The 16,875-nt window shown below is 41.8% G+C and overlaps 2 protein-coding genes across 9 annotated transcripts in view; both read left to right on the top strand.

Annotated features, from left to right (window-relative positions):
• Positions 1-5,134, top strand: part of dtnba (dystrobrevin, beta a) — a 29,778-nt gene extending 24,644 nt beyond the window's left edge. For 2 of the 7 annotated variants that reach the window (XM_044049055.1, XM_044049054.1), the window contains 6 exons: positions 543-639; positions 912-932; positions 1,091-1,244; positions 2,923-3,012; positions 3,112-3,163; positions 5,087-5,116. In XM_044049055.1, coding sequence (XP_043904990.1) covers positions 543-639; positions 912-932; positions 1,091-1,244; positions 2,923-3,012; positions 3,112-3,163; positions 5,087-5,099 — 427 coding nt within the window. In that variant the 3' untranslated portion in view covers positions 5,100-5,116. Of the gene's footprint in view, positions 1-542; positions 640-911; positions 933-1,090; positions 1,245-2,922; positions 3,013-3,111; positions 3,164-5,086 lie in introns of all 7 variants that reach the window. The other 5 variants (XM_044049056.1, XM_044049052.1, XM_044049057.1 and 2 more) reach the window with 5 other exon arrangements.
• A 7,477-nt stretch (positions 5,135-12,611) lies between these two features.
• Positions 12,612-16,875, top strand: part of dnmt3aa (DNA (cytosine-5-)-methyltransferase 3 alpha a) — a 50,614-nt gene continuing 46,350 nt past the window's right edge. For both annotated transcript variants that reach the window (XM_044049890.1, XM_044049889.1), the window contains exon 1: positions 12,612-12,782. The gene's annotated coding sequence lies outside the window, so the exon portion shown is untranslated. The remainder of the gene's footprint in view (positions 12,783-16,875) is intronic.

Genomic DNA, 16,875 nt, shown 5'->3' with positions numbered 1-16,875 from the left:
AGGTGTACCTAATAAAGTGGCTGGATAGTGTATGTGGCAAATTAGACTTTTTTTCCAGTATTAAATTGGGCCTAAGGATTCATCACGTGAGAACTGAAAGTCTTGGGGTCGCCTTTCAAATGAAAGGTCAAGGGTTCCCACATTGCTGCTGACAACATCTGCTGAGCCAAGTGCTAATTTGCGATCTCTGTCCCTGGTCAGGCTTTTGTCCTGTAACAAAAATACATCAACAAATCAGTACTTCAGTAAAGCACTTACATATATACAGCATAAAAACATCTAACATGCATATATAAGTCCATAATCCACAGACAGTGAATACAAATTTGGTTTTGTTTTGGCCGCTCTGCAGGGATGATTCTATTGGTGTGTGTGTGTGTTTGTTTGTGACACCTGATACTGATTTAGATACCTGAAATGAGTCCCTCTGCTTATTTAATTCCTTCCTAATGACACTTTGTAATTAGGAACAGTAATGGAGGATAAGCTGCTGTCTGTGTGTGTGTGTGTGTGTGTGTGTGTGTGTGTGTGTAATGCTGCAGACAGAGGAAAGACGAGCTGGAGCAGAGGATGTCGTCTCTCCAGGAGAGCCGGAGGGGACTGATGGTGCAGCTGGAGGGACTGATGAAGCTGCTCAAGGTGACACACACACACACTCACACTATTATCTTCACTGTATTGTGTTGTCACACCCTAGAGGGCAAAGCTTTCCTTTTATTTCCCCCCTCTCGCTCCCTCCTGCAATAACAAGCTCCATTTTCCTCCCTGCTTACTTCCTCCTTTTTGTATGATTTTTTTTTTACCTCAGTTTCTGGCTGTGACCTTGTCTGACCTCTTCTTCTTCTTCTTCTTTTTCTTCCATCCTTTGTCCTGCCTGTTTGTTTACAACTGCCCATGTTGTGGTGCGGTAGGATGAGGAACAACGACAGGCAGTAAGTTCACTCCCTGATATGTTCATGTGTTCACTTCTCCCCTCTCTAAACGAGTAACTCTGCTTTGTGGAGATGTCAGTTTATTTCATGTGGGTCACACAGATGATGACTTAAGGTGATTTTAAAGTGGTAATTACCACCTGAAATCCGTCTCTCAGGCGCAGGCCGCTGGTTCTTCTCACGCCTCTCCTTCCCGACCGAGTCCATCGACGGTCCGCTCCGTGGGCGCCGCGTCTCCTCAGGCTCACATGTACTCGCCTCAGGACTCGCTCGCGGGAGTGGGTGGCGACGTACGGGAGGCCTTTGCTCAAGGTGAGAGGGATTGGATTTGGAGGTGAAGTATTCCTGCTGTGACAAGTTTAATTAGCAGCTGCAAATTCATTTGCTGCATCTGTGAGGTCTTTTAAAATGAAATAATCAAATAAACATTACAATTATTGTTTTTGTACGACTACAACCGGGGCTTTTAAAATACATATTTACACATATTAGTCCAACTATAATTGGAGTAAATCAAACACACACACAGATTATTGAGAAGTAGTCTTGGAAAGAATTCCACCAGATAGGAGCAGTGGACTGATAAGAGGGTGAGAGTGCGGAGGTGGATCCAAGATGCTATTGGAAGAGGATAGACTGTTCTGGTTGCGCCCGGTAAGTCATTCCACCAGCATGGAACGACACATGAAAAGAGTCTGAATTGAAGGATTGTCTTGTGCGGGGCATTGGCACCGCCAGACGGCGATTCTTTGATGAACAGAGTAGTCGAGGGGTAACGTAATCCTTCAGTAGAGCATTTAAGTAGCATGGGAGCAGACCCATGAAGCACTTTGTAGGCTAAGGGGAGCCAGTGGAGCTCAATGAAAAGAGGGGTAACATGTGCCCTCTGTTATTTGGGAGGTTGGGAGTCAAATGACTCCAGCGTGTACTTGTTCATCTGGACTCAAACTGGCCTGGATGCTCTGCTGCAAATGTTTTGACAGTTCCCAATACCCAGGTTTTCACCTGGAAATAATAGAAGCTGTCACACGGAAGAAGAAGAAGAAGAAGAAGAAGAAGTGAGGAAACACATGGTGTCATTGAGATGAGTGCCATCTTCAGACCTGCGAGGAAACTAGAGATTCATGCCGTGTTGCAGTTTACAGCATGGTACCAATTAGCCGACAGCTTAACTGCTTGTCAGTTATTTGGTCCGTCACGAAGTCGGTCTAATGGAACAAAAAAACACCCAATACAAACAAGCTGAAAGAGGGAACCAAGTACTATAGTGTAATTGAACTTTTGAAGTTTGAAAACACATTTCCAGGCCTGGCAATGGTTTGACATTAAGTGAATGTTTTGAATTAATAATGAAATCAAATATATCAGATGTATAAGACTCCAAGCTGCGCGAACGCCTCTCACGTACTGTATGCCGAATGACACGCGCGTCACAAGCTACATGTTGTGTGAGAGTGAAAGTCCTGCAAGTCGACTAAGATATTCCAGGTGAGTACAGGTCAATAGGGCGAGCACATCGAAGGAAGAAGAGCCTCATTACTGCACGTTACAGTCACTGCAGGGGCCAACCTTTTGTGGAAGTCTGGTAAAATATTGTGGAAATGTTTGGAAACGTAATTGGTAAAATGTGTGCAAACCCTGGATGGCTAAAAAAACGACTTTTTCATCGTCCGATATCAACGCTGATATCACAGCCTGGAGTATCTACAGTACAAATATTATTCTTTTGATACAATCTTCTGTTCTCAAAATAAGTCCACATCATCACTCTACTGCTGCATTCTTCACCCACATTCTTGTCTCTCTTTACAGCCTGGACTTAATGAAATATTTCCATGATTTTTTTGGGAGTTTTGAGGTCGTGTCTGATTTTACTTTCGTCTTAAACAGTGTTTTTGACGAGTATCACACCAGGAACAATACTAAACTGAATTGACTCATCACTTGGTTGCCTTGTAACTCAGTAAAATATAAACTTTTCTTTCTTCAGGCTCCAGGAGGAACCTGAGAAACGACCTCCTCGTCGCAGCCGACTCCATCACCAACACTGTGTCCTCACTGGTCAAAGAGCTGCACTCGGGTACAAACAAACTCTTCCTACTCTCCCACAGATGTTACTCATCGTGTTTCGTCGCTTCTGGAATAGAATGTTGACATTTCCTTCTCCTCTTCTGACTAGATGATGGTCGTGAGGAAGAGGAGAGGTTGCTGAACGGGAAGGACAGAGGTAAGTAAGTGTCTCATATCCTTTTTTCCCTCCGTAACCTAATATCCTGCCTTTCCTAATTCTACTCACGATTTCAGATTAACTCATTCACCGTAGCTCCACTGACATGTTCTCAAGGTTGATTTACAACCCAAACAACAACAACAACAACAAAAGCTTATTGAATAAACTAATGTAATAATAATAATAGATAGTCCAGCATGTTTCTCTGCTTTCCCTGGAAGAACTTGGAAGACGAGACCAAAAAAAAAAGTCTAATCTGTTTTCCATGCCCATGAGCTTATTCATGCAAAATCATAATAAAACAGGAAAGCACAGAGATCTGATCTCATGACAGTAAGTTAAATTTTTTCCGGTTAATAGGTTTGTCTACACGTCCCGAGGCTGGGGGGACATACTCGAAACATGTGTGTGTGTCCATAATTATGACTCTGAAGGGACACAATATCAACTCACGTCTGTTCTTAATCATCATCCATAATGTAGTCGTTGATATGAAGCGGTGCCCTGTTTCCTTACACGTGATAATCATTTTTCTTTTTCTGTCATCAGCTGATTGATTGTTGTATAAATGCGTGGAATCGGCTCGTTTTGGTAGTCCCCCGAAGCCACGCGTCGACGTTCAAACAGCCCTTTTCCTCTCGATTTACACTGAAAACCGCTGACATGTTGCGGTGAATATCGTTGAAAACGACATTGTAAGAACAAGCTTTGGGCCCCCGAGGGCCTCGAGGAAGTAGATCCAGCTTTTCCTCCTGTCAGCTGAGTTGGTCTTTCCTCTCAGCTCTCGAGGGCAGGAGTAAACTCATTGAACTTTTGAGATCATGTCTCCAGAAAAAAAACAAAACAAATTGAGAAAGCTTCTAAAAGACAGGAGTGGACAAATAATTCAGATTATTTACCAAAGTGACAAAATAATAATGCAAAAACCCTCCAATCCAGTCCAACTTTATCCGTAAAGCACTTTACAGGGTTCCCACAGGTTCCTTGAAATCCTTTAAAGTTTGTGAATTATAAAAAAATGTTCAAGGCCCTTGAAAGTTTTTAAAAAATCACCCTAAATAGACATGGGTCTTTGAGTGCTTGAATTTTGTGCAAGGAAAGAAGTGAAGTTGATATTTAGGTAAATGTCTCCCTTGTTTGTTGCGACGCATTGCTTGATGTACGCAGAACTAGCGGTGTTGTGGACACTGTCCACTGTCGCTCTCCACCCGTTGACGCGAGTTAAAGAGTAAACTTAAGCAAGAGAGCGAAGGGCGACGTGACGTCTGGGAAATGAAAATTCCAAGATTTCAAAAAGGACAATCACTTGTCCACATGCAAATCAATATAAGTGGACGCCATCATGGGCAACGACGCTCATACAAGTTGCTCTCTACATCTTAAGCTGGGTGAGCACATTCTGTCCTTGAATTTGAGGGCAATTTTGTCCTGGAAAGTCCTTGAGAAGTTCTTCAATTTCCAAACCAAGGTGTGGAAACCCTGGTCGTAGGAGTTTGTTCAATTTACTGCTAACAAAACTCTCCTTAATGCGCTCTCGGTGTCTGCGAGCGTCTGTACGTCTGTCAAGCTTCATTAGCAGAGCTTTACGGAGCCCCGCCTCTCTTTTATTTTTTTAATGAGAGAACCGCCTGCAGAGATGAGACTTCCTGCTAACGCTCATGACTGTACTAACCCAACGACCCCTGACCCGTTTCCCATCCGTCCAGACAGACAGACATGAGGAGCAATGACGACCACAGTTAAGTCGAAACATGCACAGTTTGTGTAACACCTGTCTGTTTACACTGTTCTGTTAAAGTTTATGTGTTAACAGCCTTGTCTGGTTCTTGTTACAGTTTTTTTTATTTGGCAGAAACCTGTCGCACTTGTTTCATCGTCAGATTACACTTGTCTTCTTCTACTCACAGTGTTTTCTCTTCTCCAGCAGGTTAAAGTGATCATCTGAAGAAAAACAACAAAAAAAGACAAAGAAGTAAGTTACCAGATGTACTTTCTTTTTCATTTTCCTAACAATAAGAAGTAAAGGAGACTCGCGCACTCTGAACTGTCTGTACTTGCCAGTTCAGTTTCCCCAGAAAGCTCCTTCTGTAGCTGGAAATGGAAAAATAAGAACAAATTCACACACTTAGGTGATAGGCAATAGTTTTACACACTGTTGACTCAAAAATGTGTGAGATTATGGAATCCAGGTGTATTTTGGTGTTTCCTGCTCATTTTTAAAAATCACTTTGGTGTCGGGCTACAACAATCTATCGATTCTATAACTGATTACTAAATGAATCTATTTTCATGATCAGTTAACCAGTTTGAGTATTTTTTAAATAAATATAACAAGTTTTCAGATTTTTCTACCATGTAAATGTGCCCCCCCCCACTCACACACACCTTTTTTTGACAAAACAAAACATCATCGTATTCCAGATCTTTTCAGTCAGATTCACTTTGACCAGTTATTAATTATCAGATTTTTCCAGATCTTTTGCTACTTGTAAACTTGACAGAAAGACAGTAAAGAGCTGTTATAAAGGGCTTTTATTTTCTCCTTTGACATTATTGTCAATTGTGGAATTGTGGAAATGAGACGTGTCTCGTGTGATGATCGAATAACACATTTTACCTCCGGAAATTAGTGGAAAATAATCATTAGTTGCCTTAGTCCTACTTTGGTGTTTTATTTTAGCGGTTCAGTTGTGTAGAAAAGTATTCAAGCTCTTATTTTGGTGTTTTTTTGGTTACGAAAATGACTTTTTCCCCATCGTATAATAGTTTATAAATACTACTATTTATAAATGTTGTCACCTGAGGTAGATTTTTACACCTAATTTTTTTGAACACATGAACTTTCATATTCACTCAAAATTTGTCCAGGTGAGAGCTATTTTCCATCGCTGTACAAGCAGTTGGAACTATTCCTTTTAATCCCACATGTCACTCATAAAAACATGAAAAGAAAATGTCTCACATGTCTCACTGATCCCGTGTCTCTGTGTCTCTTCCTCCTCAGACAGTGTGACGTCTCGTCACAGCCAGTCATGACTGAAAGAAAAAAACCCCGGCAGGGATTCAAAGTGTTCCTTTCCTACGATCATCGTTTCAGCTCCGCTGCCAAACAACCAATCATGATGCTGGACACCAAATGACCCCCGCGGGTCCCTACTGATGTATAGCTGTGATTCTCTGTGTGTGTGTGTGTGTGTGTGTCTGGTCACTGTGGGTTTGACTTTTGTTGTGATTAGATGGTTCGTACTGACACCTACTGACGTGTACTGTAGCATGTGTGCGTGTGCTCTTGCCAATTTTTGTGTTTTTGAGGGTCGAGTAAGTGACAGAGAGAGACATGGTGAAGAGATGGAGAAGGAGGATAAGAGAAAAAGGGTAGAAGGTTTCAGAATCAGGATGGAAGAGAAGAGTATGTGAGAGAAAGGAACAGGAAAGACGAGAAGAAGTGAGGCGTAAGATGTTCAAGATTCAGCACTGTGTGCTACGTATTTATTATTGCTTTGTGATTATTATTTTTTCACATTTATTCTATAAAGAGTGCAAGTGTTTGCGCGTACGCCGGTGTGGTCAGGCCCTGCTGTGACGATAAGCTTTAATGGGATGTTTCCCGGTCCTTGGTCCCGTCTGCCTGAGACAGAGACACAGAGGCAGGGGGAAAGAGTTGGAAGAGTCCTGGTCCTGGTCCTGGTCCTGGTCCTGGGTCTGTGAAACCTGGACCAGATCAGTGTCATTGTGGTGCTGAGAGCAGCTCAGGTCGCCCGTGCCTCTCTGTGGACTCCCACTACTGCAGTGGAGCGACAGTTAAAGAGGACATCTGAATACTGTCTGTCTGTCTGTCTGTCTGTGTTTGTGTGTGTGTGTTAAACAGGGTTGGTGCAGCAAAGTGGCAGCTGACAGATCAGTCTGTTAGCGTTTTCTTGTTCTTTTTTTATAAAATTAAAAAAAAATAAAATGGTAAAAGACATTGTTTTGTCCACAAGCGAAAATTGTGATTAAGATGCTGAAAAACAAAGCAGATGAACTGATTAACTGTCAAATTAGTTGCTCATTCATTTAGTAATCGATTTATAGTTCCCACAAAATTGCTAATTATTTACTCACTCTTGTCGTGACAGTGCAGTGATTCATCAAAACAAGTTTGTTCTGTCGTTTTCTTTTCTTGTTAAATACTGAATCATTTGGGATGTAAACGATCATTTTAATTTATAGAAAGAAGTGGTGTTTACTTTCAATTATACACACATTTCTTTCTTAGAAAGAAGAACATAGAAATAAAAAATTCTTTACAATGAGATTGTATGACATAAGTATGAAAACGATACCCTTACCCATGATTCTCAGCGGTAGAAGAAGTAAAAATGATCCCATGTTTCTTTCCATGACCAAGTGATTCCCTTAATTTAATATTTAATATACATGCAACCCCACTATCCACTTATACACAAACATCGACACACATTAATATAATGGGAAAAACGACTCAGTAATTCATGGCTCCTTCACTGTATTTGTTAACTGAAAAAATATAAATAAACTCCTCCCACTTTGCTGCTCTAAACTTCCTGTCGAATGCATTTGTTTGTGGAAGCTGAAGTTCTCTGTGACTCTTGTAAACGCCCCAAATAATCTTCAGACCGCCGTCTCCGTCCAAATCCAACATTGACCCAAAGTTAGTGAGTATAAGACAAATGGCACGCTTTTCCCACGACACAGTTCCAGCACGACTCCTTTTATTTTTGCTTTTCCATTAGGGGATAGTACCTGGTACTTTTTTATGTCGTTTTCACACCTAATTGTCCGCCAGACGGGGTTCAATTGGGGGTTGCAACATTCAGCCGGTCCGAGTTTGCTTTCATACTGAACTTTAGTGAAACGAATCAAACCTTTTGAATAACGTATTCCCCTCCTCGCCTGAGGTGGCGCTGCATCAATAATTACTGAGGGAGAAGACGAGAATGAACAATGAACAAGAAAACTCACTCACTCATCTTTTGGTTAAGGCAGGACAACTTCTGACTAGAGTTCGATTCTTGGTGCATATCAGATTTTGATTCCTTGGTTGTGGACCAGAGTTCAATTCCTTGGTTGCGGATCAGAATTTGATTCTTTGGTTGCGTATCAGAGTTCAGACTTTCCGAGAAAACAAACTAGTATTCGATTTAGAAGGAGCTGGTGTGACCGCACCCTAAATGTGACGTCGACAGACTGCGGGCCACTGATTGGTCAGAGAGTCTCATCACTGGAAGAGTCATGAGTGCGACGTCCGACACGCGAATCAAGGTGAACAATGCCGAGCTGTAGATCAGTTAAAAAGACTAGAAAAACCTAGAAAAACATGTGTTAATCTCTAACATTTAGCAAAGGAAATGTCTAAAATCTCAATATCTTACAGAGGAGTCTCGTGTATTTAGTGACACCGATCGTGAGCCGAATCACGACCCATTCGGCTGTTTCAGTTCAGTGACTACTGAGTCGTGCCATGTCGTGCTGGAACTGTGTCGTGGAAAAGCGCCAAAAGTCGGGGGCTGATTCTATTTCACGTTACAGCTGTGAGACGTGTATATTTTTGTTTTTTAAATCATCGCGTTTTTAGCTGTCAGGTTTGATGGTTTTGTTGCTTTGTAGAGAAGCTATATTTTGCTGTTTATGTACATTTCTGGTTCCATTTGTCGTTGTCGTTGTTGTTGACTGACTACTCGTGGCTGGGAGATCTCATTTTCCGCCCGCTGGATGATTGACTGACTTGTACGTGTGGGTTAATGTGAGAATGAGCTCATGTTTCGGCGTGTGTGTGTGAGTGAGTGAGAAAGAGAGCGAGAGAGAAAATCTCGACTGACAGGACGGACGCGTCCCGACATGAATCTGTAAACACGCTCAGCTCTGAACGTGCCGGAGCTGACGGTTGTGAGTGAAAAAAAAAAGTGTGGATTATCTGCAATAAATAATATTTAACATCAAAACTGTCTCTCATCTCCATGACTTCATCTGCGTCCTCCTGACACCAGAGGCAACATAATCATTTAAAACAAAACATTCAGCTGTGTTTGACAGTGTTATCATCTCTGTACAGTTGTCAGAAGACTAATGACGCTAATCTGTGAAATCTCTGGATTCTGACAACTCTTATATTCTGCCTGAGGCTGACACCCAGTTTCCGGGGTCATGCTAGATTATTTTACTCAAGTGTTGTTGATTAAAAAAGGGGCAAACTGATATCATTTCAGACGCTAAGGGAACAATCTGGTTGTGATTTACACCTGATTGCACGTAAAAAAAAAATTGGTAAATAAAATGGTAGGGTAAATTCATCCAAACTAAAATTTATATTAAGATAACTGTCTTCACTTTAAATTAACTTAAGTTATTTAAGTGTTTAAGTTAAAGTCAACCATTTTCTTTTTCAGACTATACTAGTCCTCATATAATTCTGTTTCATTATGAAAATTACCTTTTAAAAGTCAAGTTTTTAAGGCAGAAATCAAATAATCTGGAGGCCGCATGACCTTCAAGTCTGTTCAAGCTAAAAAAAACAACAGTTATTGTACAAGTAAATAATAATCCAACTACAATTTATAAGTGATTATATGTGGGAATGACTACATTATCATTCATTAGTTGGCAAAAGTTTAAAGTTGGGGTTTTATAACTTATAAATGCTAAATTCTTTTTCTAGAGTATTTTTTGCTACTTTTTCTTAAATCAAGCATCTGAATTTACACTTCCACCACAAACAAAGGCTTTAGAAGATAAAACTTTAGGCAAGTAATAAAACTTAACATCATTCTGCATATTTTAAAGGCCTTGCTAACCCACAAGTATACAACATTTTAGGAGTAAAATGATCATTTACATTTAAATACCCCCCACACACACACACACACACCGCAAACAGCATTGATATACACTAAATATACACCATTTAACCCCCACCTGAATGTAAAGACTTTTTAAAGCCCCCTCTCTGATTTAGTGTCCTCATTAGTGTGGATGAGCAGTTCTCACTTTTCCCAGGAGCTTCCAACACAGGTCACGACTCCGCTGTGTGCGTCTGTGTGTGTGTGTGTGAGTGTGTGTATACAAGGTGGGGGTGTGAGCGACACACTGAATGCAGCTCATTCAGGTTTGTCTGTGCGTCTATGACCTCACTGACTGCTATAAATAACACACACACACACACACCCAGTGTCTAGTCATGACCCCGGTGTAGTAAAGATCGTGGAGCTTTTCTTTCTTCTCTGAGGTCAAACTGAGGTTAACCTGCTCCGCTCGAGGCCAAGTCAAAAAAGTGCATTTGATCTGACGGCTGAAGTAACAATTAAAGCAATTTATAGGTGTTTTTCCCCCGATTTGATTGTCTTTTAAGTGATTAATCAATAGTTCGGAGTCGTTATACGAGAGGATTTCTGCTGTATGTCCTCGAAAACTGGATTTTTATGCACGGTATCTACACTGAACACTGCATTTAGTGTTTCATTCATTCATTCATTGGTTTATTTATGTTACAAAAACCAAAAAAAGCTGTCAAAAGCTGCATATATGCTCATTTATTAAACTTTTTTTTTACACTTTTGCTTTAATATTAGTATCACTATCTGTTGAAACACAATTTTCCTTCAGTTCACAGACTCTTTGTTGCAGCTTGAATGGGGTAAAAGTTCTATATAATTACTGCTTTAACCCACAATAACCTTTAGTTTAACTGATAAAGACCTCACATTTACAATAATGTTATATAATATTGTTTGACATAATATTTCGAGTGCAGGTGCCTCAAACCTGTGGCCCACCTCTTAATATTAAGTTATGAGTTATTTCTGTAGTTTTTTTTTTAAATAATAGGTTCATTTTTCATCAAACATATACATCTATATTCAAAGAGTTCCGTCCCCTCCAGAAGCAGTTCTGTCTTTTACTTGTCTTTCAATGCTAACGTCTCCTAATGTGATTTATCTGTGAATAAAAACTCCCTAAAATGCAGATTTATGGCTCAATTCACAAAAATACATGCCTGTACAAACACTCAGCCTCAGTCTACTATTACTTACAACTGTTTCTGTGTGTGTGTGTGTGTGTGTGTGTGTGTGTGTGTGTGTGTAGCACAGGTTTTGACTTGTTACAACAGCTTTTTACTTCACCTGCTGAAAAACCTGGAGAGAGAAAAAAAAGGAGTCACCGTAGTTAAATAAAGCTAAGCACAAAACAAGACGCTTAGACATGAGGAGAGGTAGAAGTGTTTGCATGTAGAATGAAAATGGAGCAGTGGGTAAAGACATCTGACCCATGAAAAGTCACTGTTAGTCTAGAGTCAAGTTCCTCTGTCGCTGTTGTTCCCAAACCAGGGAAATGAAATCTGCAGCAGCAATAAACTCAATGCTGTTTTGTGTCTCTGTAGAATTGTTATGGTTTTTTTGAGTCTCTGTTAGTAATTTTGTGTCTCCTTGTAGTCATTTTTTGTCTCTCTGTATCCTCTCTTTGTAACCATGTTATGTCTCGTCGTCATGTTATGTCTCAATGTAGCCATGTTGTTATTACATGACATTACATGTCATTTACCAGACGCTTTTATCCAAAGTGACTTATAATGAGTGCATTTCAACATTTGGGTACAAACAAGTGCTTCAAGTATGCCAAACTATAAAGTTCTACTCATATGTGCAATGTTTTTTTTGTGTCATTTGTCTTTGTAGTCATGTTATGTCTCAATGTAGCCATGTTGTCTCATTAGAGCATTGTTATGTCTTGTTGTGGCCATGCTATGTCTCTTTGTTGCCATGCTATGTCTAGTTTGTAGCCATGTTATGTCTCTTTGTAGTCATGTTGTCTTGTTGTAGCCATGTTGTGTCTCATTGTAGCCATGCCGTCTTGTTGTAGCCATTTTGTCTCTTCGTAGCCACATAATGTCTCGTTGTAGCCCTGTTATGTCCCACTGTAGCCATGTAGCGATTTATCTTCATAGCACATGATAGTGGATCTTTTAACAAAACTTTTTTCCAGTTCAGTTTGACTCTATGAATATACATACAGTATATGAATAACTTCATATATGTATAAAAACATCAGTGTGTGTCACATAAACGTATCCAACACGTGACATATAAAATAACACTGAGTAAACACGGTGTGTGTCATCTGTTAAAACCATTAAATAAAGCAGTAAATAGTCCTTTAAACAGAGGTAATGGTGGAGTGCGAGTGTCACTTTGATGCTCGTTAGCTTCTCTCTGACATCTGGCTCTGCTCCACCTGTGTTTCACTCTGACTTTGTGCCCGCGCGCCTGCACGAGTGCATGTGTGTGTGTGTGTGCGCGCGTGCGCGCGAGGTAGTTTCTGTAGACTTTAGGACCGCGCGGAAACTTTCTCTCCGGTGCGGCAGAGCCTCTGCGGCTTGTGAAAGAGCGAGCACACCGGTGAGTGAGTGAGTGAGAGAGTGAGAGAAAGAGAGAGGCGGGGGCGCGCGCGAGGCAGCAGCGGAGAGAGCAGACCCGGCGGAGAGAGATAGAGTGTGTGAGAGAGAGAGAGAGAGAGAGAGAGAGTGAGAGTGAGAGAGCTCGAGAGTGAACTGGAGGAGAGAGAGCGACGACCGTCAGGCTCCGGGTGTCTGAGGGACGGACACCGACACGGTAAATATAAACATTACATTTTTTGGCTCGTGAACAAACACCGACGCTGTTCCCTCATCTCCCCCAAAGTCATTGCTCGCGTGCGCCCGCGCACACCGGAGCCGAACCGTTGGTTCTGTTTGAGCAGATGATGATTGTGCGCGTGAAGACGGAGCGGTGCGTTGTGAACTTGGAGGGGAGGGAGAGAGAGAGAGAGAGAGAGAGAGACTTCACTCTTAAAATCACGGCAACCGGACAAACGGTTTTTAACGAGTGTGTTGTTGAACATTATCCGGTGCTCCGCCTCCTCCCTCACTCCCCCCCAACCCCCGGTCCAGCACCGGCAGCAGGTAACGTTAAACCGGAGCTCTCCGTCCACCAGATGTAGACGGAGACACATCAGCGCGCGGAACACTCGCGTCCGCGGAGAGCGAGCAAGTGAGCGAGCGGGCGGGCGCGCGCCTGGTGGGGTGAACGGGTACATTCGGTCCGTAACGCGCCCCCGTGTGTGTGTGTTTTTTCTTTACCTGACCCACTAAGTCTTATCGTCTCTACACACATGAACACGTGTCTCTCACTAAACACACACACACACCGGGATTAGACACCGTTGTTTATCTCACACACAGACGCACAGATACACACACACATCCACACTGTGACTGTGTCCGGTGAAAGGCCGCGTGAGGTCGCTCCCATTGCTGTCACAAAGCTTGAGCTTCGTCAATGTAGCGGAAGTCAGCACGGCACTTCCGGTTCTGCCCGCAGAAATAAAAGCACCACCGACAAAACTCAATGATTCTACACAATCTGGTCATTTATTTTGTGTTTAAAACACCAATACCGATCTAATATGTTATATTCCACTATAGAGAAGAAATATAATTACATATATAAACGTACTTGCCTGCACATTTTAAGAAATCCACTATGAATACGTTGATATATGTTTATTCCAAACATGTTTTGGATTATCAGCCGTCACCAGAGGCCCTTAAATCTTGACACACACACTGTATACATTTTGTTCTCTGATTGACTACAACTTTGTTACATGTTCACACCATTAAGTTATCCGTTATTATGGGTTTTACGGTCTCCGTCCTGTAGCTCGTAGCCTTTGTTGTGAGATTTGCAAGACTTAATTTGTTTTAGTTTGCACGACTGGTAGGGCCTCCAGAGTCCCAAGTATAAGTATTGAAATGTTTAAAAAGTTGATTTTGCATAATATGTCCCCTTTAAAAGCAAACATTCAAGAATCTGTGCTGGAGGGTTTTGCAATGTCCTTTCCATAAAATCACTGTGCATTTAAGGATAAAATTGAGTGTTCTGTTTTTTGACTTATTGCTTAATCAATTTAATACTTGAGCTTTATTTGGTGTGTTAGTTTCAGACAGTTTGGTACAGTCATGTCCATGAGTGTAAAGGTGGTTCTTCTGTTTTGTCCTTTGAGGTGCAAATAGTGAATTTATGTTTTTGTGATTACACAGGACTACTAATTCTGCCTTTGATTGATTGATTGATTGATTGATTGATTCATTCATTCAACTAATGCATGCTTTTCATTAAGTTCTTACCTGTGTTTAATTCTAGTTTCTAGAGTTCTTTTAAATGTGAATGATAGCAGTACCAGCATGTTCTATATGACATTATCTCTGCTTCAGAACTTAAAAAATTGTTAAATAAAAAGTATTTGGCCAAAACTCACAGAGGAAAGCAAAATGTGTTGGACATATGACCTCAGATGACCCCAGAATCTTTTGGGCTTTTATGTCTGTGACCATTAAGTCATTCAAAAGGTGTTAAAACATGGTCATTTCTTTCTTTCTTGTACTCAAAATACATTGTGCAACTAACTGCCTTCCTGGGAAGGATGCCTCTCTCTGTTTGGTTCAGATTAGGTCAGATTACACATCCCTGTAACAGAGAAAACACTTAACTGCTCCCTACAGGACATTCATATGTTACACATACCTTAAAAAATAGTATATTTTTGACACTTTTATTGTGAAGTTAACTTTCCTGTGTTACCGCTGTCTGACTTTCTGTACCTTGACACACCTTCTAAAGCTTTTCCTCTGCGCAACTGTTTCTCCTCCCAGCAGAGCAGGCCTCTCTCTGCCCAGGCCTTTAACTGTGTTCTCATTAAACCACCGCTGACATGAACACTGGAACAATTGAAATCAGACAGTATAGATTTGCTATAGGTGTGTGTGTGTTTTGTCTCTGTGTGGTGTGTGTTTTATCTCTGCGTCTGTGTGTGTGTGACCTACATATGCAGAACTTGGAGGAGTTTTGTTGGCCTCGAGCCTGGAGCTCGTGCAGGGAGCCCCGGGGTCGTTGGGGTGGATACTGTACACCCTGCACCCATTTCTGCACAGCTTCCACCCCCTGACTTTTCCTCTGGTATCCCCGCTGGCCGCCTGCCTGCCGTCTGTCCATCCGTCCGTCTTTACAGGAGGTGATGTAAGGCCACGGCACGAGGAGTGACATAGCGTACGATGCATCTTGAGCAAAGCCAGACTCATTGGCTGCAGCTGTAATGTGCTTTAGATTCACAGCAGTGCTGAGATCCAGTTTTCTTTCAGGCAATTGTGAATATTATATTTAAGCCCCTTCTTTTTTTTTCTTGCCCCCAGATTGTGATCAGTGTCTGACACCAGGCCAAACAAATCACAGCTGATTGAAGGCTACATTCACGTCACTGGGCTGAAGGGACTCGGGTCCAAATTTTCTAAGGGGCTGTGTTTACACAAGTCGGATTGCCAATTCTGATTTTCAAATCAGATGTGTGTCACTTTAATGTGCTGTAGTAGACTACATTTTAAACTGCATGGTGCAAGTGACCTACTTCCAATTTTTTCCTCCCATGGGGCACAGATCACATGACCGTTGGAAGGTGTGAGCAGGGAAAGAAAGCACAGATTTGAATCAAATATGTGCATTTTGCCCTCAAAGTGGACAGATCAGATGTCCCCCTGTCAGTGTGACAGGTGGTCAAATGACGTAGACACCAGTTCAATGGAGGACAAGGGCTCAAGCCAGAGGAGTCGTGTCAAGGTTTCATGCCTTTTCAAAGGCCCTGGTGTACTTTCAGCCCAGATTTGGGTGCGCGTTGGGTGCGGGTGGACAGCGCATGTGCTAACTGAATTTCTGCCCCACCAGTAGGTGTAGTGTTAAGCTCGGCTCAGCAAGCAGAAAAAACATTTTGACCACAGAAAAAGTAGTTGCCAAGGATAGTCATCCGAGCCGCGACCCTCGTACTGGAATGCCTCCTATTCCCTGCATCCAGACTTGAACCGCCACGCGATGGTGAAGTGGGATACTACAGGACCCTGACGTGCGAGTACCAGGGTCCGCAATATGCGATATTTCTGCCTAACAATTTCCGGATCAGTTGCCAAGTCCACCACAGGGTTATTTTAAAAAGATAATGCAAGCTGGTTGAGGAATTTAAGACCTGTAGTGTAAATACAGCCATAGAGGAGAACCGCGCAGTCCCTGTTCAATGTGTGCCTGTTTATTTTTTACCAGTATCTCTTATATTTCTTATCCAAACAATGTCAATGTCGGCACGGCACACACTGGTTACCCTTAGTAAGTCACTGGCCAAGTTTGAAGCCTATTAAGTGAACTGGTAGACAGATATGTGATTAAAAAGAGAGATAAACAGTTTGGGGTGTAGGTGTAGTGGTTGTATGGGAGGAAACGGCGCTTTGATGATTAATTTGATTAATTTACCAAGATTTGTAATGAAATCCCTTTTATTTGCAAAAACAAATTGTTTGATTTCAGTTCTGTCAAATCACAGTGTTGATACTTATCCTTACACATTTTTAAGTGGTTATATGTAAATCCTGGCCCTTCTGTAGTGCGTACACAGTGTATACTTGTGTATCACGTCAGCTACACCACTGCTTTCTTTCTTTGCTTGCTCGCCTGAATCTCCTGGCCCTGAGCAGATCTCATTGGATTTGACTGGGCAGTGAGACGACACGCTGTTTCAGACTCAGTCCCAGTGTGACCAGTCAGTTTCTCCGTGTGTGTGTGTGTGTGAGTGAGACATGAACTAACTGCACAGTCAGTGGAGGTTTTCAGTTTCCAGTAGCTGTTG

This window comes from Solea senegalensis, linkage group LG17 (assembly GCF_019176455.1).
Source record: "Solea senegalensis isolate Sse05_10M linkage group LG17, IFAPA_SoseM_1, whole genome shotgun sequence".
Lineage (NCBI taxonomy): Eukaryota > Metazoa > Chordata > Actinopteri > Pleuronectiformes > Soleidae > Solea > Solea senegalensis.
The sequence above is the reverse complement of the archived record's forward strand: the minus strand, read 5'-3'. Positions and strand labels throughout refer to the sequence as shown.